Consider the following 23713-nt stretch of genomic DNA (forward strand, 5'->3'; position numbering starts at 1 on the left):
TATTCATTTTGACCTAAGCATTAATGGTTTAGTTGCAAGAGCTGAAAGCTAATCCTGATAGAAGTGCGAAGGGAACAGTCGTTGCGGCAAGGCTAGATAAATTGAAGGGACCATTTGCGTCATTTATTATGCAGAATGGCACCCTTAGATGGGGAGATATAGTAGTTTGTGGAGAAGCTTCTAGATAGGTTGGTAGATAGAAACTTAAAATTCAATACTATATGATCTTAACATCCGGTTACTGAATTTTGCCATCCTACTTTGCTACCCTGTGCATTCGTAAACATCTTTTGTTTACTTCTTTCAGGTCCGGGCTTTATATGATGATGGTGGAAAGCGGGTTGATGAAGCTTCACCCTCTATACCTGTACATGTTTGTAAATTCATAGTACAAAAGAGGCATATGATGTGTTACTACTTTTGCATGATGTAGTACAAAAGAGGCATATGCTAATTATAATAGCTAAAATTGTAGAAAATCACGATTGTATATGAACTCTTTTGAGTAACTGTTCATGAGCCTAATGCTAATTATATATTATGTTAACAATAAACACACATTTTCCACCATCCTAACCTCCATATTCCCCAGTTATTGCTAGCTTTGATATAGAAGATGTTTCCATGCAACGGGTGATTGGATATACATGTATCTTTCATAAAGTATATTATTTTTCAATCAGATATCAATTTTCTTTTGGAGAGAGACAAGGAAGAAAATAGGGAACAAAGACATGTAACCTCTGACAAATATCTTTAATTAATTGTCTTCAACTTATGGTAGTAAAGTTTTGAATATAATGTATCTTTTTGTGAAAGATTGTAGAACACCGCAGTATGTATGATTTACTATTTTGTTGATATACTTTACTTATGTCTTTGCAATTCTCTTCTTCTCTTGGCTTTGTGGACGAAAAATGGATGACTGAGCTGCCATCATCAACATTAGCAACTCTCTCTGAAGACAAAAACACCCCTTTGTAGAGGGGGAGTCTCAAATCATATGGCGTACTGTAGAAGAAGTCAGACGCTCTTCAGAAGTAAGTAGATGTTAGGGATGTATTTTTTACTTTTGTAGAAAAAAAAGAGGAAAATAACGTTTGGTTTGCATAATTGCATTTGATGTTCAACTTCAATGTTACACATGACTCAAAAGTTTGAACATTTTAGTTTGGTGTTCTACATGAAAAATGAAAGGCAAGCTCAAAATTTGTAATTATTACAAATTATGATACAATATAGGAAATTGACAAAGCTTTTTAAATAATATTTATATATAATAAGTCCATTAATGTAAATGTATGTCCAACTTAACATAGAAAATGAAAACATTGGTCTGAAAGAAAAAAAAAATCACATTCTAAGACAGTTATGTCGAAAAATTGTCTTAGAATGTCCCTTATTCTAAGACGGTTTTCGTGACGTAACTATCTTAGAATGTGATATATTCAAAGACAGTTTTTTAAACAGAACTATCTTAGAATGTGGCACATTCTAAGACAGGTTTGATAGGAAAACCATCTTAGAATGTGTCATATTCTAAGATGGGTAAGGAACCATCGTCGTAAATGCCTCAACATTCTATGACGTCAGCAACAATGACGGTTAATAACCGATGTCGTATGTGCAAAATAACCGACATAAAAGCTGCTTTTCATAGTAGTGTCAAATATCCAATTATTGATCATGTGAGTTAAGACAATTTTGTTAGGAATGACAATCTACTATAATAACTTAATTTGGATTGATTTTAAGTAAAGAAACTATCTAATTTGATAAATATTTGGACTCGAGTATTTAAAGAGAACTTCTAATTTATCTCACCACAAAAAATATTAGGGATTTGAATTTGCAACATGATAGATATGAGACTTTGTTTTGCTTTACTTGGCTAATTTCTTAAGATTGGTTGAAACTTGCTTATATATATGTGTGTGTGTGTGTGTGTGTGTGTGTGTGTGTGTGTATATATATATATATATATATATATATATATATATATATATATATATATATATATATATATATATATATATATATAATGGACAAACAAATATAAAGAAAATTAAAACAAGATAAGATTGAGTAAGCCATGTTCCAAAAGGTATAATGAGAGTGTGTGGTTTAATTTAGTTTATTTCAATTTTATAGACTACTAAAAAAAGCCTTTTCTATGACGCAGTTTCTACAACGGTCGTTAGAAAACCATTCTAATAAATAAGGCGGTGGTATTTTCGTAAACTTGAATTGCTATACGAAGGCGGTGTCACACTAACCTGTCTTCGAATGAAAAGTGCGACGACAGGTATTGCAAGACCGCCTTAGAATCCATTAAGTCAAAACAAATTAAGACGTGTTTGGTTCACACTGTCTTTGAAGGAAAGGAGACAACGAAGGTCGTAATGTAAAACCTGTCTTTAATTTTGAACATATTTTAAATAATTAATTTGTGACCTAGCATCTGGCGCTCATCACTGTAGTTTTCATCAAATTCCCTCATTTTGTGGCTCGCTTATACCTACGAATGCTAACATTCTCGCACTCATAACCCACCATACCCTCACTGTACTGCATGTCATGCTTCACCCAAGCTCTCGTTGTGGCCTCACTGGACCTCACGCCGTGGCCGTCACCCTAGGTCACATCGTACGTAGTGGTTGTAGCTCAGGTCGCTAGCTGTACCCAGGTATGAAAATACTTGTCATGCTTTATTTTTCAGGTAAGGTACAATGATTTTGTACACTTCACCATATATTTATGTTTGTTGTGTAGCTTCCAAAGCAGTTGGGGACCTGCATATTTGACATTCGATTGAAGCATTGAAGCAAAAGTAACTGAAAATTACAGACAATGCAATCATATCTTGTAAGACAATAATGAAATTTAATTTGGCTATAGCCAATATTTGTTGGGTGTTATTGGTTGTTGGTAGTTTCAATCTGTGTTTTATTATTTTTTTTAAATATATCTACATTATATGTTCACGACAAGTTTATCACTACACTAATTTTGTGTGCAAAATGAGAAGGGAAAGGTTATTAACATATTGTTCATATAGATCCAAGGCATCTCATTTCCACTGAGAACAATGTCATATATGTTTAATCTTTTTCATTTTGATGATAGTATGAATCCATCCAATCTAATATTGGATACCATATTCAGTCCATGCTTGGTCCAGTACATGAACCCACATTTGTCGTTACAACAATATACAGTATAAACTCATAGCTGATCTTATTTTATACATGGCAATATTGTATAAACCTTATATATAATTATAATAATTTTTTCATAGATCGTTGGGCACTCGCTTGGTGGTGGTACTGCTGCACTGTTGAATCTGAAACACTCTGAGAAACAAAACAGTTTGCTTCTGGCACTTGTCTGACATTTGGCCCAGGTATATATATGTGGCTATACTAATTAATTTTGTTTTAAATTTTTATTGGTAAGAATCATATACATATATTTGATATTTACAATAACTCATGCATGATGCTTAATCACATAAATTTAATCTCTTGATGTTAACCTCTTTAATTTACATATAAATATAATGGTTCTAATTTTTTTTAATTGAATAACTAATTCAATAGGTTTTTCAACCCTCTTAAATTATTAAACGAAAGATGATTTTTGTAACAAGTCTGTTATTGCTTATGTTAAATCCTGGAGGGTTGAATATGTTTTTCAAAGATGACCTTGGTGAAAATCCTCTGCAAAGTTGTGTATTCTTTGATTTCGCAAAATCAAATATGACCTCAGTGAGAACCCTATTTGTCTCTTAGGCTCAACAATGGACAACTTTATATACCCTTTCGGTTCCCTAAATTGAAGATGTACTATTCTATAGGTTATTTGACCAAACTAGAATAAGAGCCATCCTTAGTCCTAAACCAATTATTTTTACTACCACTTTGTGTCACAATTCAAATGGGTTTGTTTATGGCTGACCTCATGACGGCTTAGGTGCTCGGTTGTCCACCAAATAGTTTTACCATGAGGCACAAATGCTTGGTAGATTCAAGGTTTTAAATGCTAGCTAACAAATATTGATCACAAAAGTGACTTTAACCATTGCATGTGGATAAAACCACTCTTGTGATGTCTAACACTACTCTATAATGTTAGCTAATGACACATATATCCGTTGGACCAAAGCCTGAAGGGTAGAACACACACTCAAATGCGCTGGTTATAGGCTATTTTTTTGGTTCTCTATGAAGGTATCTCATGACTGAAACATTTTGGTGGCTACCATGTATCATAATGAAACATTTGCTAATGCCTGATCATAGTCAGATGAGCATCTCTTTAGGATAACTATGACCCACAATGACAATAATTTTAATTTAGGACTTTATCTGATATTTTAAAAGTTGTGCATTTTAATTTTAGGATTATATTTCATGTTTTCTAATTCTAGAGACTATTATGACAATGCTCACAAATTTAAGACTTTAGGAGAATTTGCTCTATTGGTTGTATTTGTCCCTCTCAAATCCATAGCCTCATTTATTACATGTTACACTTTTTTGTCCTTGTCTTTTAATTGTAAACTTTGTTATACAAATAAGGATTTCTCTATTTGTCCCTCTCAAATCCATAACCTCAGTTGTATAGAGTTTGTGAAGGATGAATCTCTTATGTGAAATATAATTCTACTTTCATTTATTTTGACATTATGATGCAGCAGTATCATGTAAAAGGTAGATTAATCTATGTCAAATTGTCAATTAGTTAACTGGTTTTATAACAATATGTTCTGTTTATATAGTAGGGAGCTTGAATGAGATTAGGCATTTGAGAGGTGTTCACCAGTTATAGCTAATGCATGTAATTTATCGATTCCTATCAATTAACATACAATGATGGCAATTGGTGTTTATTTATTATCTTTGTTTTACTTGAATATTAGTTTATTTTCATATAACTTTTATATGAAATTAATAGGTGAACTTAGTGATGATTCAATGGAATGAGGGGAAGAATGTCATGTGTGAAAGACTAACATTTTGAGATCTATAAGGAATGCAATTTTTTGTTATGCTTTTGTCCAATTTTAAGAAACGCTCATGAAAAGGCCTTTGTACTTATTTAATGTGAAAGTTCCTAATATTTTTTTAGAGGCATTTGGGGAAGGTTTCCTTGAAGACAAGCACTCTTGAAGGGAGTCAAAATTGACAAAGTTTTTGCTTTGGATGTGGTTGGAGGCTTCTTAGCTCTGTTCTTTGCTTTTGTGACAGCTATATATATCAGAGCACTATCACTGGCCATATTTGCTATTTACACTCTTACTTTTTGGGCTGGTGTGGCTATTATCATTACTGCAGGTAAGAATCTATTTGTATTCCTAATTTTTCTCTATCTGCTTGCCACATTTTGTGTTTGAGATTTTTGCTATGTATCATTTATTATTATTTATTGTTGCAAGGGAGGGGGGCAGGTGCAGAATGTAGTGTTCTGCTTTTAATTATGTAATTTGAGAATACTAACATGAACTTTTGGAATAAAAGTTATAATTATGTTTCAATTTTGAGCGTGGTTGCAAGAGATGGAAGGTTGAAACCAATGTTAGTGTGTATAGTAAAAGGGGAACTTATTTAGTTTATCACATTCATCATTATATTTCTTCTTTGCGGCTTTAGTTTCTGTATCTGACTTCAAAACATTATTTCTTAGCACTTCCATTTCCTTCTTCAAAAGCTGTAAATGCTGAATATAGTGAAATATTGATTAATGCATTGTCAAAGATATTACAAATCCCCTAAAAATAAGTTCCCATACTTGATATCAATAGTGCCTGGGAGATGCAATCAGGTATTTAATTTAGGAAATCTAGCAAAGGGAAGCTTTCATATGGTACCTTAAAGTGCTCTTCAATATTGTCATCCTTGTTGTCTACAGATTGTTGTGATTGATCCTGCTTTTTCATATTAGAAGACAACTCCTCATAGTTCTGCTTCAATTGTTTGATCTCGTGTATCAATTGCTTTTCTTTATTTAGAGGCAAAGTTTCATGCTCGATCATGTGTTCCATGCTTTTTATCTGCCAATAAGTCATATATATAGACAAGTAAACACAACAAAATAGGCAAAAGATTCAAATCCTTATAAATATCTCCGGGATCAAAATTGAAGGCATACCTTGCCATTTATATCCCCAACAGAAATTGCATTGTTTAATCTGTTCATTGTGGATTAGACTAAATCTATTTCCTGGGATTTGGATTTGAGCAAGTCAATAAATTTTTAATTTAATCATTTTGAAATAAATAATTTTGTCTTTCTCTTGGTGTGTGGCAGGCTTAACAACCACACATGTAGTTTTTATACGGTAGAGATTATTGATTTGTTTCAGACATTAAAAGTGGTTTTCCCACCATGGCCTCTATTGGCAGCTTAAAATACGCTCTCAATCTATAAGTAATATTGAAATCATTCACATTTTTTTATATTGAATTAAAGAAGTTAAATAATTAAAAGTACTTGCTTAAATTAAGTTCAACTAATATGCTTTAACTTTTCCAAAAGCTCGGCCTTCATCAAAATTCTCTATTAGCACCGATAAATATATGCTTGCTTTTCTAAAATTTTGAAAGATGTGTGTCATGTTTATCTAAACCTGGAAACAATGATTCTACTATAAAATGCTCTTTATCCCTTCTTGTTTTCACATGTTGATTCTTTCTCCAACATCTACTATTGTGCTTAGGTTAATCTTTTGTAAAAAAATCCGGCATCAAAATCTTGTGTCTTTGGAAGCATTTTGTCATGAAAGAAAGCATCAGATATTGGTTTATGAGTACTTGCCAGGTGGATCCCTGGCTGATCACCTCTATGGTACTAATTGGTTAGACACAAATTTATTTATGTCTATTATAAACCTTTTGTATCATCATATGATGTCTTCCAATAATACAATCAACATGTGAGTTCTCTTTTTTTTGGTGTAAAACATGTGAGTTCTCTTCCATTAGGTACAAGCAATAAAAAAACTTCCTTAAGTTAGGTTCGAAGGTTGAAAATTGTTGTTGATGTAGCAAAAGGTACAACATTAATTGAGTTCTTAAACAATAGTAGTATTATATCATATTAAAACAAAATTTTGTCCCTATTTTATTTTTTTAATGTTCTCTAATTTTAGTCTATGATGTTATATGTCTCCATTACTTTAATTCCAGACCTTTTTTTTTAAAGGAAAAAAAATAGTCCAAAAATTAAAATAATGGAGACCTATATATTACTTGATAGACTAAAATAACGGAGACCTATATATTACTTGAACCCTTAAGAGCCAACAAGGTGACTCATGGTGACCAACAACTTTGACAAATATTATGCACATGTTATTAACTATTCTAACGGGATTCCTAGCATTATCATTCCCTTGAATTTAACTTTCATCCAATTGTTTGAGGCTTTGTGATAAATTTTGATGGCTTATCATGTCCACAAAATTTAAACAACTACTAAGAATTTTATTTTAAAAGTTTTTGCTGAATATTTGTTTCTGCAATGTTGTCGACAAAATATACCTTCTAATGGAGTTTCTGTCTCAGGGAAAGAAGATCTTCGAATTAGTCAAACAAGTTTGAAGGTTAGATGTAAATAGACATAGATGGGGACTGTCTCAGTATAAAATAAAATTTAACTTTCATTTGCTGTAATTTTTTTAAAATATAAGCAGCAACTGATTGTGAATGGAAAAGCGGACTATGACTTGCATTCAGGTTGTCATGTTGGTAATTAATTCTCAATTAATTTAGTCTTATTTTCTGAATTGTTACCTACAATTACAATATCATGTGCAGTGAGATTTCCATCCCCACCTACATCTGTTGAACCATCAAGTGGTCTTGATCCAAATGCATATGCGGAGGTAGTAATTATATTGGTTTTTTAATTGTTTCTTTTGCATCCCCTGTCTTGCCTTTTATGTATGGATCATATATAAATGCTTATCAGTTTTTAATTTCAATTGTGTGTTGAAGGTTACTCAAAATTTATAGTAATCAAAATATAACGTTTAGGCATTAAATACTTTGGGACGTGACTATAACCTTTCTATTGTTGCCACCAAAAGTACCCAAATCAGCACAACTAATTGTGATTTAAGTCTATTGTGCAAATTATTTGGTTGGTACTGGTTACTACATTCTTGTATGTCTGCATCAAATAGTTGTGCAGTTGTGCCTAATCTATTGTATTTACTTTGCATATTAGTTGATTCAAGCATTTAAGAGTATCTGCTTCCAATGAGATTCTCCATTTTGTTTATTTTAATTAAGGTATAGTTTCAGTTGAATAATCCTTCATGTGAATTGCTTCCTTCAATTTATTATTTTCATGTATACTGACAACTTAGGTCTGGTGCTAAATTTACTGAGTCCTCAGAGTGTAAATATGTTATGTGGATTTCATTTAGTGGATTAGGGAATAGGATTTTGACCCTAGCTTCTGCATTTCTGTATGCATTACTCACAAACTGTATTGTAATGGTTGACCCTGGAACAGATATGGTTGATCTCTTTTGTGAGCCATTTCTAGATTCTTCCTGGTTTCTCCCTAGTCATTTTCCTCTTAATGCAAAAATATTTCTGATGTAGTAGCATGACCTTTTGCACTGCTCATTTGTTGAACGATATAGGTTGCAATGTAGAAAGTTGGTTCAATACTTCTAGTTTGTTATTATTCTGTTCTACTAAGCTTCATGTTATGGCTAAAAGTTAAGAACTGTGATGTCTGCCAGGATGCTCATAATTCACTTGTTCCTGCTCGTGCTGCCTTGAAGTATATTGTGCTAGCTTTATCTAGGCATATACGGTCCATTAAAGCCAAAATATTTGATAAATATCCAAAGCATTATCATGCTGCCTTGAAGTATATTGTGCTATTAAGAATCTGGGTATATGGATGACATACTTGGAAAATATAAGGTATGAGAGTAGGAATTATTGTCTTTTCCTCTCCTTTCTTCTCTTGTCATGTTGATACATAGTGCTTGACCTAAGAGATGCAAAATTTTAGTGACTAGTTAAAGTACTATGTATATTAAAGCCATTACATGACATGTTCCCCCGCCTTTACATATTTAACACTATTCATTTCATTTTTCAATTACATTCAAATATATAACCTGCTTTCTTTTTTAACAATGAAAATTTGTTGATATGTCCTTCTCTTTTGTTAACTTACTTTATCTTCTCTTTTTTCTTGAAAATCCCTACCCCTATCAAATATTAATACTATAACTAACAAATAATCCTAAGTAAAAGAGAAAAAAATTAACAATGATTATAGTTAAATCAATAAATAAGTTGCAAAATAATCCTAAGTAAAAGGAAGCTCACCATATTGTTTAAACACAAAGTAAATAAAGTTGAAAATATTAGAAAATAAGAAATAATCTCAAGTAAATGTGGATACAAGAAAAAAATATAAAACATTTTCGGTGCAAAGGATATAATGTTGATTTGTTATTTATTATTAAGCTTTCGAAGACAGTGCTGACGAAAGCACTGTCCTAGAAAGAAGGCTTTCAAAGACGGTGAGCTTTCGAAGATGGTGCTTACGTCAGCACCATCCTAAAAAGTGAGCTTTCAAAAACGGTGCTTACTCAAATACCGCCTTAGAAGGTAGATTTTTCTAAGACGGTATTTCTGGAACCATAAAAACTTTCAACGATGTTAGTTTCAAAGACGATCGTGCATCGTCGTTGTATGTTCTGTTCGACCGTCATGGTTTGTATTTTTTGTGGTAGTGATACTTGAAAAACAGAAACGGAATCCAATTACATAAAAAAAAAAATGGCTATTTTTATATGTTGCTTGTATTTTTAACATTTATGGGAAATTTTTTTTTTCCTCTTATTACAATGCCAAGAAAAGTAGAATGTATCTCAACCTAGTTATTGGTTGAAATGAAATGATTTTTTTTTTTGTAATGAAAATAAATATTTAACTGTCTACGAATAAGGTTAAATTCGTTAGTTTACTGGATACAACAATAAGCAAAGGCTTTTAGGAGTTTCCATGGTGAGAGAAAATGGAGAAGTTGTGTGAGAGAAATTTCAAGAGTGTAATGTGTATATATACATAATACACTAAATTTTTTTGTTATAGTGTACTTTTTAATTAATGATTTATAATATTATAATTGTAGTAGGAAAATATTGTCACACTAGTGGTACTTCTAAAATAGTGTGGATATGATATTGTAATTATTCTTGATACATTGGATTATTTGTTGAAACTTTCTTCTTTTTAATTATAGGAGAGTTTTAATTTCCGCGTTAAATATTTATTAATTTGGCCTTGTAATATATAATGGCAAGTGGATCACATTGTGAAAATATCGTTCATGTGTTCTAGCTAATTATATGTTCTCCTTCACAAACTTTTTTAGTATGCTTTTTTCTCACATTCACAAGGTTCTAACCCTGATATTCTAACAACTTTGAATAATGATTTAATTAGTTTACAATTACTTAAAATCCGTTCAATGGTTTAAAAAAATTTAATCAATCTGTGAACACTAGTTTCTATATCAATTATCAAATACTATTCACGTGTCTAATTTAAATTCATATTCATTACAAGCTTTGATCAGTACACTTTTGCTCACATGCTCAGGGTATTTTCTAACTCTAATATTCTAATAATTTTGTTCAATGATTATTTAATCACTTTTAAATTTTTTAAAATTACTCCAATGGTTTGATTCAATAGTTTATTAGAATTTAGATCGGTTCATGAATACGTTTTTTTTAATCAAAGTATATGAAATACATTATATATATATATATATATATATATATATATATATATATATATATATATATATATATATATATTCAAAACATCGAAAGAACGTTGTTTCTTTAAGTTTAATTTCTTTTCTTCGAAGAATTTTTTTTTATCAAGAAGACTACTTATTAGTATTAATTAACGGAAGATTTTAAGTTCCAAACTTAATATTTTTTTCTGTCGGACAACATGTTCATCAGACAGCTACCTGTCTAATTTGAAATATTCAGGTATTGTCATGATTATTTTGTAACAAAAAGATATTGTCAAGATCACTTAATACCATGGTTTGGTTTTCATTGAATTGAATTAGATTGAAAGAACAAGATCAAAAATTAATTAAAAATTCAAAAGTTAGCTGATTGCTAAAAGTTAATTAAAAGTTTAAAAATATCTCATTGAATTATAAATATTTGATAAAATTATTTATTGAGATAACTAGAAAATATAAAATTACATAAAGGATATAAATAATAAAATTCTACCTTAAATGAAAAAGATTAAAAAGAAAATCTAATAAATATTCAAGAATAAAAAGAAAATAAATATAAAAAACTAAAATCTAGAAGCTAACATTAAAAAAAAATATTACTTCAACTAACGTTTTAAAAAATGCTAAAAATGATTAAAAAGTTTGTTTATCAAATAATCAAATAAATTTTTCAGCTAATAAAAAAATAAAAAATAAAATAAAATACTTTGCCAAATACACTCTTAATTTCATAGAAGGAAACTTCTATCAAAGTCCAAGCTTTTACTGATTTTGTTGTGGAACCAATAGCTAGAATGATATATATTCATTTAGCTTGCAAAAGTTTAGATTAGTGGAATCAAATAAGTACTTGATAGAGCATATCCTAATTTCAATACTTTTTAGATAAATTAATTTAAATAATAAGTCAATAAATTATTATGTTTTTTCCTATTAGATTTTATTTGTACGATTATTAAGCTCTTTCACATATACATCAATGAATGACCATTTAACTAACAGATATTGCGTGCATTATACAGATATGTACATATATAAAATAAACAATAAATATATAAATTTAAAAAATATTTATGAATAAATTATCTTTAATGATAGAAATATAAATTACAATAAAAGCTATTAGACGTTTAAATTTTTCCTGCTTTTATATTTTTGAAAATGAATTTAATTATTAAAAATGTATATTTTATGATGATGTATAAATATTTTTTATTTGATATTGATTGGATAAGTTTATTATTAATTAATTTTATTTGATAACTAATTAAAAAATATTATTTTAACTTAACATAAAAGTTCATAAGATGTGTTATAAAATGAAGACATTTCTGATTTTACTACATAAAAAGGACACTGAACATAAAGATTTTTCTCATTTTTAATAATGAAAATTTTAATTTACAATATAAAATATTATTACATCCTGAATGTTTTGCATAAATGTTACGTAATTGCTTTATTATCTACGGAGTATTAACTAAAATTAATGATTTCATTAAGTTTTGAAACTATGGGTTGATTCATCGGTTCTCAATTCAGGGCTCATTTGTTACCCAAAGGTAAGAGGAGTGTATAATTAAATTTTCACTCAATATGTTACACATTACACATACTTTTTTCATTTGGTCTATGGTCCAAATGGAACCTTCCAGGTTTTAAAACTAGCGATACTTTGGAACTTTCGAAAGTTTAATGGGTAATTATATGTTTTTGGATTAAGTAATTTTAATTTACAATATGATTAAAGAAGTTTAAAAGTTTTTGAAACGTGGCATCTATGGTTTTCCCCATTTAACGACCCACCTAGGATTCTGTTCTGATCAATTCAGTTGCATTACTCTACGGCATTTGGAATAAATTGGCCCTAGTAGTACGTAAAACTTGTACGGATTCTCAATTGATTTGTGAATAGTGTTTCATGAATCTGCTCTTGCGCGAATTAACCATTTTGCCCTTGATAAGTGTTATATTTAAAGAGCTTTAAATCTAACATTGAACACATTTTAATTCAACCAAATCCAACAACACCAACAGATTAACAGAAAAAAAGATTAAAAATCCCAAAATATGTTTCAGTGAAGTTCTTGGCATGCACCGCCGCGACACGCCACCACCTGCTTCGTCGCATTTCTCGCCATGGAAGGCTTGGGTAGGTTGTTGTTCTTTGGTCATTGGTAAAGAGTGAGTGAGTGAAAAGGAGAAAAGAAAACAAATCACTGATATTCAATGGGGATATTATGGACATTTCAAGTGTACTTTATGCTACTCATCACAAGAAGAATTGTTGTCCACCGGTGGATAACCTAATCAATTTGTCCACCCTAGAATGCTCCCTAACAAGTGTTTAACATTCGTTTTATCAAGAGGCAAGTACAAGATTAATGTGTATTTAGTTTAATTTGTTTTAAAAAAAATATTTATTCAGATCAATTTATTTTTTAAAAATAATATTATTTTTTTTATAAAAAAACTTAGTGTTGCTCAAATATGTACTTTAGACTTAATTTAATGTCCTATCCCAGATTATTTTAGTATTTATCTAGATAATATTTCACTTTCGGTTAAAACTAAATTCCAAAAGAATTAATTGAAATCGGTGTACTTTTTTTTCGTTGAAAAATTTCATAAAATAATACTAAATGTAAACACCTCTTACATTCATTTAAAAAAATTAATGAATACTTTAACGACAGGTGAAAGCGCATGATGACTTCAGATTAAGTTTAAGAAACTTGAAAAAGCATGATTATTATTTTTTAAATAAACTAATTCTAGATGCATTAACTCTTATAAGTTTTACTTTTTACTTGCCTATTAAATCATGGCTGTTTCAAAGTTATGTACACAAGACTTCTGAGTATAAGGAGAGTAAAGATTACGTTGATGTCATATATTTCAACAAAGAAAAATGTTTAAAAGAGTAGCATATTTATGGTCCTAAAGAAGATATTCCACGAATTTTCTTTTTATAAAAAAAATTAAATTAAATTGTCACTAGTATTTTCATGAAAGGATATATTTAGAGTATTTATAATAGGGATTTTGAGCTAGGTTCATGAGTTCAAAAATTCCTGTTCATTTGATCTACCATTATTTTTATTCAAGAGTTATTTTTATTCAAGAGTTATTTATATTGGAGGTTGGTTCTAAGGAAAAAACTTTCAAGAACTCCTATTTTTTATAAAAAAAAAAATATTATTTTTTAATGCCATTTAAGAAAAAAATAAAGTTTTTTTCTTTACAAGTAAAATTCAAAAACTCAAATTGTATTCTATCACTAAAGCAAAAATTGAGAAAAATTCTCAAATCCTATGTGACAACACACAAAATATGATCCAAAAATTCAAAAAAAAAAAAATCACTAAGCTCTTAGAATGATGACTATTGAGTCTACTATAGTCCAAAAGGAATGAAATAATCTTTTTTTACATAGGAAAAACTTAGTGCCAAGTGCCAACAAAAGTTCCCTTTAGTAATTTCAAGGAGATTATTATATGAACTTAACTACATTTTATAATATTCGGCGTTATTTTACACATTGCATGACCTGATACCATTTCCATCCCATTTGCTGTATTTTTTTTAAGTAGGCAAAAAGACCAAGAACTGCATTGCATCATCAATTTCTTACCTAAATCATACGAAAGTTTTGCTTGAATATGTTGTTCTACAGCTATGTTCGCTCTACAGCTACATATATGAATGTATATTCTTACACATATGACCTTACACTTTTTTATCTAGACTGTAAAAAATAAATTGAATATATAGTTTTTGAGAGAAAAAGAAAAATATGTACAGGTACAACAGAAATTAGGAATGCTTCATTCATCTTTCATTGCAAGCTCATGCATCTTTTTCTGCCCGATTTCCACAAGTAGAGTTAAGAGAGCCTCACAGACCTGAAATGCATCTCCTTCAGAAAGGTCATCATTTAGTGATGAATAAACCATCCATGCATGGTCCAATTTTCGTTTAGGTCGCACCACAACGGATCCGGGAACTTCTGCATCTCGGCATGTGACAAGCCCGTCACTTTTCTCTCCATACCTCACCTGCAGCAACTGTGCACAAGCAGCCATAGCAGCACCAAGGGGCATCACCACAGGAAGTTTTCTAGACTCACCGGCTGGAGCAACCAGGGGTAGTTCAGCATGTGCAACGTGAGATAATGTGGCTAAAACAGCAGGGGAAATGCCAGCTTCGGTCCGAAAGGAAACAATTGGGACTTCTTTTGGCAGATGATGCTCTTTCAAAAACTCTCTCCTCCTTTCATATGTCAAGTCTTCTAAGGCTCGCATGTCACCCTTCATAATAATAGATGATAAGTTTTAGCAAGTAATGGTAAGTTAAATAATGTCTGGACATTAACAGGAACTAAACAAAAATGTCCTCCAGTAAGAAGATATAACATAATTATGTAGCTTACAAAGCAAACATTAAATAGAACAAACTTAATCATCAAGTTACTAAATCAAATAGTAGACTCATATAATGACACCATGCAATTTTGATTGCATAAATTTTGAAATATGTAGGTTAGTGGCAACTAGTTTAAACAGTTTTGGCTGTATCCTTAGATTTCTGAAATAGTAAGAACAAAGTAATCCCAGTTTGTAGAAAGGTTGAGAAATTGAAAATACAACCTGCATGAATAGACAAGAGGAATCTTAGAGTCCAAATCCTTTAGTCAGCTAGATTGGACAAAACGGACAATCACCCCTAGAAGAACTAAAGCCATTTTCTAAACTATGTAAATAAGCCATGGGAGGAAACAAGCATTTCCCTGTAGCTGATCCATCTTCTCAACTATGCAAAATTCATGTTTACTTTAAGTGGTAAGATATACATTTTCATAATCATACAAGATATATACGAAAAAGAAGTATTTTTTTCCTCACAAGGGATCCTTATGTCACTTAGAAAAACTGTTATTCCATTTTCATTGCTTCCATGTTACATACCCAAAACAATCAAACTCTGGTATCTGGACTAAAAATGGCCATTCAATTTTAGCCTATTCCTATTCCCTTAATTTTGTGTTATTGTGCAATCTATGCTTCACTTTAATTCATATGGTTGGAGCATCTCTCGTATCTTCAAGGATTTTTTTCTTTGGCAAAGCTGATTAAGGATAAGACTTCAATTTGGTAATAAAGCGCATGAGGTTGGGAAGCTTTGCTACATTGATATTTCTTTTTTCTTTATTGTTCAGTATTTTGCTTTAATGCTTTTATATGATCACACAGGCTATACATGTGAAAACAAACTCTACAATATGTATACTTCTTTTAGTGATATATAAGGTATAAGACAAACATTGTTTAGCACAATATGTCCAACCACACTGATGGGACTGAAACAATCACCTAAACAAATAGGTATTCCATCCAGCGACATGAAATTTGTACTGTATATCTAGCTCAGCAAATGCAGATTACAAGCAACAGAACATATGGACAAAGCTTCTACAGAAAAAACAAAATATAAACATGAATGCAAGTCCATTTTCACTAATAGTCAGCTGCAAGAAGGAAAAGCCATATCAGAGAAGGATATCAAAGAAAATAAACATTTCAAGTATAAAAAAGAAGGAACCAAGAGTTGACAACAAAATAACTTAACATACCTTAATTACTTTACAGATGAGAATCTCTGTAAGTTTCCGTAAATTTACATAATCACCAAGCTGTCCTTCTCGCAGAAGATCTGAAGCTATAGGAGTTCCACCATAGGGACTTTGTGCTAATGCCAACCCAGCAACTTTATCTTTCAAATCAGACCAATACAAAGATAAAGCAGCTGCTGCATCTACTCCTCCTTTGCTATGTCCAAGAAGCATAACACGTTTATTTGAACCCCAATAAATTTCCTCAATGTACTCTTTTAGCTCTCTGGCATTTTTCTCAACTGACGCCTGATTAATAATTACTCAAAATTCAGTAATAGAACATAAAAACAAGAACACCAATATGATCTACACAAAAATTAGTGTTAGAATTTTTCATATGAACTACTATTATTATCATCATTTAGTACTTTTATTTATTATATTACTACTACAATGACTATTATAATATACCTCACTATGAATCTTCGCGATATGACAGGCCAAACCCATTTTTGAAAAACTGACTTTTGTACTGACAAAGTAAAGTGGACCATGATTACTGAAAAGACCTGCCATTGTAAAAGGCATGATAGTTAATAGCACACAAAATATGTTGCAACAACGAACTTTGGAATTTTTACTATTTACATCCTATAGACCAGGTGCTAATAAACATTTGTCCTTCCAGCTGCATGTGAGGGATTGGAAGTAGAGTTAGTCATGATTAACCTGATCATATACATAGTCAGTCACTTTACCTGGAATTAACAAATAAACCACCGAATTTGGTAACTTGTGAACACCATGCCTGACAAGGTAAGAAAAACCTGAGTTAACAAAACAATTATAAAGAGAAAATTGAGAAAAATAAAATACTAGGATACTTACTTGATGTTGTCCAGAATTTCCAGGAACCTCTCTGTTCCATCTTCAACCGGAGGCATTCCAGGATCACGTTGAAGCCATCCTATATCATCTGCAGATCCTCGCACGGTCCTTCGAGCACGATCAATTAGGCTGAAGTAATAAAAACACAGTTTACCACCCCTATGTTAATTGCCAATAGGGCTTTACAATTCTTAGTTTAGATGGTTCCATGACAAAATTTAAAAATAAAAGAATTCTAGTTAAGGTGAAGAAAGCAACATTAAAAATTCCAATGACATGTACGACAAGGAAAACAGAAGCGTTTAATCTTAAGGTGGCCTTAACAGTAAGCACAGTGGCAGAGCTTAAACCATATCTTTCAATCATTTGGGCACAATATTTGATTAATTGATTTACGATACATTTTAAAATATTTAGAACAGAAAAGAACCATTTTGGAGCCTCTTTGAATACTGTTTTTAAAAATATTTTTGATTTTTTTTTAAAAAAAAAGAACAATAAAATTTGCTCACACCATTTGTTCTCATCTGAAGTTTTGGAAACTATTAACAATTGTCATTTCAACAATCAACTTCTCCAGTAATGATAATATGTATGGTACCTAGTATGGCTAATTTCATTCTAACTAATTGAGAAAGAACTTGCAAATAGGTAAAAACAGTTGACAAATTTACTCGTTGAGAATATAGTATCCTACAATCAAATTTTTGTTTTATCTATGATTCCTGGAAAGGAAACAACTTGGAAAAAACAGCAAAAAATAAACAAATAAAGACTCAAAAATGGAAGAATAAAAACTGAATATGGATACTTTAGAAAGAGAGGATATAATGTTTTTTTACAGGTAACAGTAATCTACCAGAAACAAATAAGAGATACCATGGATTTTTCATGAAGGTTTCTCAAATTCATTTCTCTTGGTGTTCATGCGTTTAAACAGTTTACAGTTTAGCCAGAGATGCACCCAAAAAAGAGGAAATGATATATGGAGAACCAGTCAATTTCCTTAAAAGTCTAAATTTGTAAGCTTACAGTTCACAATACCATAGTCTGTATTCTTAGAATGTGGATTTTGGGCTTAACTCAACCCCAAAAGTTAACTCATAGAGTGAGAGTTGCACCTCACTTATATACTCTATCTTGACCTTATCTCTAGTCAATGTGGGACTTTGATTTTTTCCCAATATGTATAATAACTTCACCACCAAGCAACAATGTTTCCTATCCTACACCTTTCTAATGCAGCCACAAAATGTTTCCTAGCAGCACTTAATGTAACTTTTGTTAATAAGCCTTTCCTGTAACTTTTTTTTATAAAACACTTTTGTTCATGCAAAAAAAATAAACCCATTAAAAAAGGAAAAGGAAATAAAGAGAAAAAAATGTATAGCGACACCTTCACATACTTTTTCCCAAATACATATATTGTAATGGAAATTATTTTATGAAATACTCGCAAAAATACAAATTGAAAATTAAAATAACTGTACCTTAATTCAACAACGGCAAATCATAAGAATTCAGCTTCATAATTTTTATTTTTCTTTGGGGGGGGGGGGGGGGGGGGGGGGGGTATTTTTAAGGGCTTATCAGAAAAAATCACATTTAGATTGAGTTGATAAACAATACCTTTGGAAAATGGAAATGCGACTTTGTCCAGTACGATTTGATTCAATAAGTGCACTGGAACCAGAACTCCTAGTGATTTCGTCATGCATATGTGGAGGTGCAGAAGTTGAGGCATTTGATGATTCAACACTGGTTAAATGGATTCTGTTTGAAGGAATATGCTCAATTTCAGTAGATGAAGATGCATCAGTGTCACCAGAAGGAAAATCCACAAGCTCTAGTGCATGAGTTTCAGAAGCATCAAAATGTCTGGGGGAATGTTCCACTGAAAAATTATCAAAAGCTTTAAGAACAATTTGCAAAACAGACATGAAACTAAGTTATTATAAATCAAATGCACAAGTTTTGGAATCAATCAAATAAGATAACATGAGGAAACGTAATACCTCAGAGAACTGTATAAGGAATAAAGTCATAAGCAAATTCAAAATTAAGTGTAGATGAAATTTCATGAAGTAGTACAGCAGCATATTAAAAAGAATCCCAAGTCCTACAATACCTAGACTAAAGCAGATTTCCAGAATCAAATTAGACCTACAAAAATTATCAAGTGAAATCCACATAAAAAGTAAAGGCCATATATTTAACAAGGATTTTACTATAGTTGGGTTTCTACAAGGTTTCACAGGAGCACAATAAAGTTCTAACATAATAATTGCATACTTCGTAGCTTCGTCTATCCTTTGAAAGGTATGTTGTTGCTTCCCAAAAGTTGACCATAACTCCAAAGCAATCGAATTAGGTTCTTCAATTTTCAACATCCATGTATAAATGCAACAGTTGAGGTAACTTAAAATTTAAGTGCATCATTTCTATTTTTATTCAATTAAAAGAAGAAGAGCTTCATTAAGAGCCACATAATATTTTTAATTTAGCCTCCATATATTTTTTTCTCAAAGATAAACCACATCATTATTTTGATATGCCACAAAATAACTCAGCTTCATTATTTCCTTTTTGTTTATGGAAACTTATGGCTGGTTGCATAATTCCTTAAACTTCTAAAAGAAGAATCTACTTAAATTACACCTCTGAACTCTGAAGAACTATATAAACAAAAAAAGAAGCTTGCCTGAATAATCAGAGAAACATCCAGTTATGTATGATGTTGTTTGTGCAAGATAAGAAGCAGCTTCATTGAGAGCTGGCATAGATGAAAATATCTGAGGAATAAGCCCATCATTTGTCAAACCCTCTCCCTGTACCTGAAAAAAGATAAACTTAATTTGATTTTTTGTAAAAAAAAATAATAATAATAAAATAATTATCTAGTATTGCTTTAATCATCAAGACAGTCATAAAAGGAAGGTGCAGCTACTAGTAAAAAAAGTACAACTAAATGCAATAACAAAATAGTAATTACGCATTTGAACCAAACTAACATTAACAGCAAGATCCATATTCAACAAATCCCCCTCTGTAGAAATAATTAAATGCAGGACTCAAGAAGCCTTAAGTAGAAAAAACAGATCACAAGTTAAAGATGCTTGACCTCACCTAAAAGGCTTTTTCTCACCTTCCCTTTTTGGTTGGGAGGAGGTAGGAAAAAGGGAATGGACTGTCAGTGCAAAATAGAGGCAACATGAAATGTACACTCATAAATATTCCTCAGTGTACAGTTATCTCATCCCTAAGTTTTTTTTAATACAGATCCTTACTATTACTTACAAGAAGCATTTTTGCTACAATACAGAACAATTTCCGATTCCTCAGTGTGATCCTCCATTAATACGAAGATACCTTTGGTAATAAAGCATCTTTCTCCTGTTTTTTAAACTTAGCTTCCAGAACCCAATTATTTGTTCAATAACTAACACTTGCACGCACATTAATTTTCTAACATAAATTATTTCACTATTTATTCACCTAGCTATTAGAATTTTAACTTCACCACCCTTGGACACCCACAAAAATACACTTTTTATGATATCAAATCCAGTTTATTGGAAAGCAAGGAATGAACTGAGCATGGCCAATGCTCAACTTTCACTCCAAAGACATAAAACTTTGTTCCGATAAATTATGAAAGAAATCACAAATACCTGATTTACCACCAATGGGGTGCTTGATTCCCCATTCTGTGGGCTTCAAGCTTGCACCGTCAAAACCAATTTAGGCCAAATGCAAGGAATAAAGATTATGACAGAATTAACAGCATAGGCCCAGAAGATCAGGCAGAAAAAACAAATCAAAGAAAAAACGAATCCAACTCTGATTTAATAAATTGATATCTGATGAGGAATCAACATGATTGCAATTTTGTGAATGGATTAGTGAATAGTGAAGGAGCTGCTTACAGGAACCCTCATATAACTAATACTGTGAGAACAATGTGTGTAAGATGCAGAAGAGAAATTTGGATTGTAAAGGGTTGTAAGTTGTAACAACCTTGCATGCATGGCACAAAGTGACGGAAAAGGAGGAGAATGTGGGGAATTGGTTAAGACTAAGGAGAAAAGGGGAAAGAATGAATGAGGAGAGGTAGGAAAGAATTGACTAAGGTAGAGAGATTTTGGGAGGGGTGGGATATTTGGTGTGTCTGCAGAATTTCAGTTGTTATTTCTTTCCATGCACTTCCATTATTTCATTCGCTCGACAGAGGGCTATCTCTGCTTGCAAGTAGCTTTATCTCGGTTATTTCTACTTATATCATCCTTAAAAATTGGTTCATCTTGAACAATCATTTTATTTCAATTATCACTGTCTTGTAAGTGCTGAAATTGTTGTATCATTATTTATAATCAGGAACAATGATACAATTAAGGAAAGTAATCTCTAATGTAATCCCTAATGTTTCCCTATTTCCATATTTACATAAAGATAAAATCATATCTTTAACAGATACCAACATAAAACTCAATTTTGTGAAAGGCTGGATTGGATTAAGCCCATTTTCCCCATATTTTAAAGCCTTTTATGCCAACCATAAAGAGTAACAAATTGACTCTGTATAATGGAAACATCTTTGCTTTCCAAAATAAGCTGAGAGATTATTTTCCATTCTTTCTCCCCTTTCCAAAGAGATTTTTAAGTACATCAGGTGCATTATAATTCCATTATATTGTATCATTAAGCATGTACCACATGAACCATGCAAGCTAATATAACCTTCTACTATCAATATACCAAAATGGTTTAAGGGAATGAAATAGGAATGGAAATGAGATATTCCAATTTCCAAGTTTGGTTTAAAAATAAGAAAGGGAATATACATTGCCTTGTTAATGGCCATTCTTTTCATTTAGAGAAAAGTGATTCCACAGTAGTATATAAGAAGGAATTGCAAATCCTTCGAGGATAGTTCTCACCATGCATGTATGATATGCATAAATGCACCAATCCCAACCATTACCATTCATTTATGAATGTATTTACTATGTATTTTTTTATACCTATATTTGTATAAAATGCCTTGGCACAGCAGTAAAGTTGTGTCTTGGTGACTGGTTAGTCATTAGGTTGAAACCGAAAACAACCTCTTTGCATATGCAAGGGTAAGGCTACATACAATGATCCTCCCCCGTACCTTCATATAACAAGGAGCCTTCGGGCACTGGTGTACATTAATTTAGTTTTTTATTTCTATAAATAGTTCTTACCATGAGGTCTAGCCGCTTACACTTGATACATCTGTCTAAAGGACAAAGTTCTGTTTAATCAAGGCATGTGAACAACTGAATACCAAAACGTTTAGTTTTATAGAGATCAGGTTTGAGCATCAAAATTTTGTCACTATTCACTTGCTGTGATTAACCTAATTCAGCAAATTTCATATAGCATGTTTGTATCAGCATCTCATCTTCGTGTTTCACATCAAACTCACATTAATTAAATTCATTATAAAACACAAAAGCTAGTATTGGTTGCTTCCGCTTTAACAGACATACATAATCATGTGATGTGGATCCAAACGTATAATTAATGTAACTCGGCATATATCTCATAATTAGTTTTGTTTAGTCATAACTAACCATGATTGATTAGAAGCAGCTATCACCACAAGTGAACACATCGCAGGTGTATCTTATAAATGTTGCACACCAGATTCACCCAATGATCACATTTCCAAACTTCAAATAAACTTCTGATTAAAACTCTAATGTATACACGGTAGGAAAATCATTTTACCTAGTAATATTTATTAACAAAAAACTAAATTAAGCAAATAAAAACTATTTCCAATACAAAATTCATCAAGCATGTTGCTCCTAGTTTTCGTGCAGCAGATATCAATTTCGTATATATACGATAAAATAAAATATAAAAGTTGGCAAATACGTGACTCACAACTAAGGGCGTGTTCGATTCCCGATGCTGCGGATCCGGAGCTCGCACCATCGAAACCAGTTTCTGCCAAACGCGAAAAATTAAGCTCATGAATACAAAACAAACGCCAACATTGTAAAAGTAAAGAAAACTAAAACGAAAACCGGAAGCATGTGTTGTGGGATTATACCTTTCGAATTGTGATGCGAAGCAAAGTGGGTGCGATTTTGAGGAAACTGATTTGAATTGAGAATGAGGGAATGAAGCGTTGTATTGGTTCGTTCGTTTCCTTTCTTACGCGGTAAGAGGAAAGGTCGTGGTGTGGTGACGCGCGAGACGACGTCGTTTCTGTGACTTTTCATTCAGTTTTCACCGTCGTTGTGTTGTTTGTCCAATAACTCAAGGCAATTGCTATTTACACTTATTTGTGTTAGGTGCACCCTATTTTTGTTAAGTACACCCCATTTCTCCTTTTTATATTGAAATTACCCATTATACCATTTTTTCTTTAAG

The 23713-nt window shown here is 31.5% G+C and overlaps 1 protein-coding gene across 1 annotated transcript; it reads right to left on the bottom strand.

Moving 5' to 3' along the window:
- Window positions 1–14429: 14429 nt before the first annotated feature.
- LOC100811795 (uncharacterized) lies at window positions 14430–23546 on the bottom strand. The gene is made up of 9 exons (XM_006576680.4): window positions 23391–23546; window positions 23222–23284; window positions 20007–20139; window positions 18935–19199; window positions 17306–17434; window positions 17176–17225; window positions 16889–16986; window positions 16436–16723; window positions 14430–15113 (listed from the first exon to the last, which is right to left on the bottom strand). The coding sequence occupies exons 2-9, from the start codon at window positions 23270–23272 to the stop codon at window positions 14631–14633; spliced, it is 1497 nt and encodes a 498-aa protein (XP_006576743.1). The 5' UTR covers window positions 23273–23284; window positions 23391–23546; the 3' UTR covers window positions 14430–14630.
- Window positions 23547–23713: the final 167 nt, after the last annotated feature.

This window comes from Glycine max, chromosome 3, assembly GCF_000004515.6.
Source record: "Glycine max cultivar Williams 82 chromosome 3, Glycine_max_v4.0, whole genome shotgun sequence".
NCBI classification, from domain to species: Eukaryota; Viridiplantae; Streptophyta; class Magnoliopsida; order Fabales; family Fabaceae; genus Glycine; species Glycine max.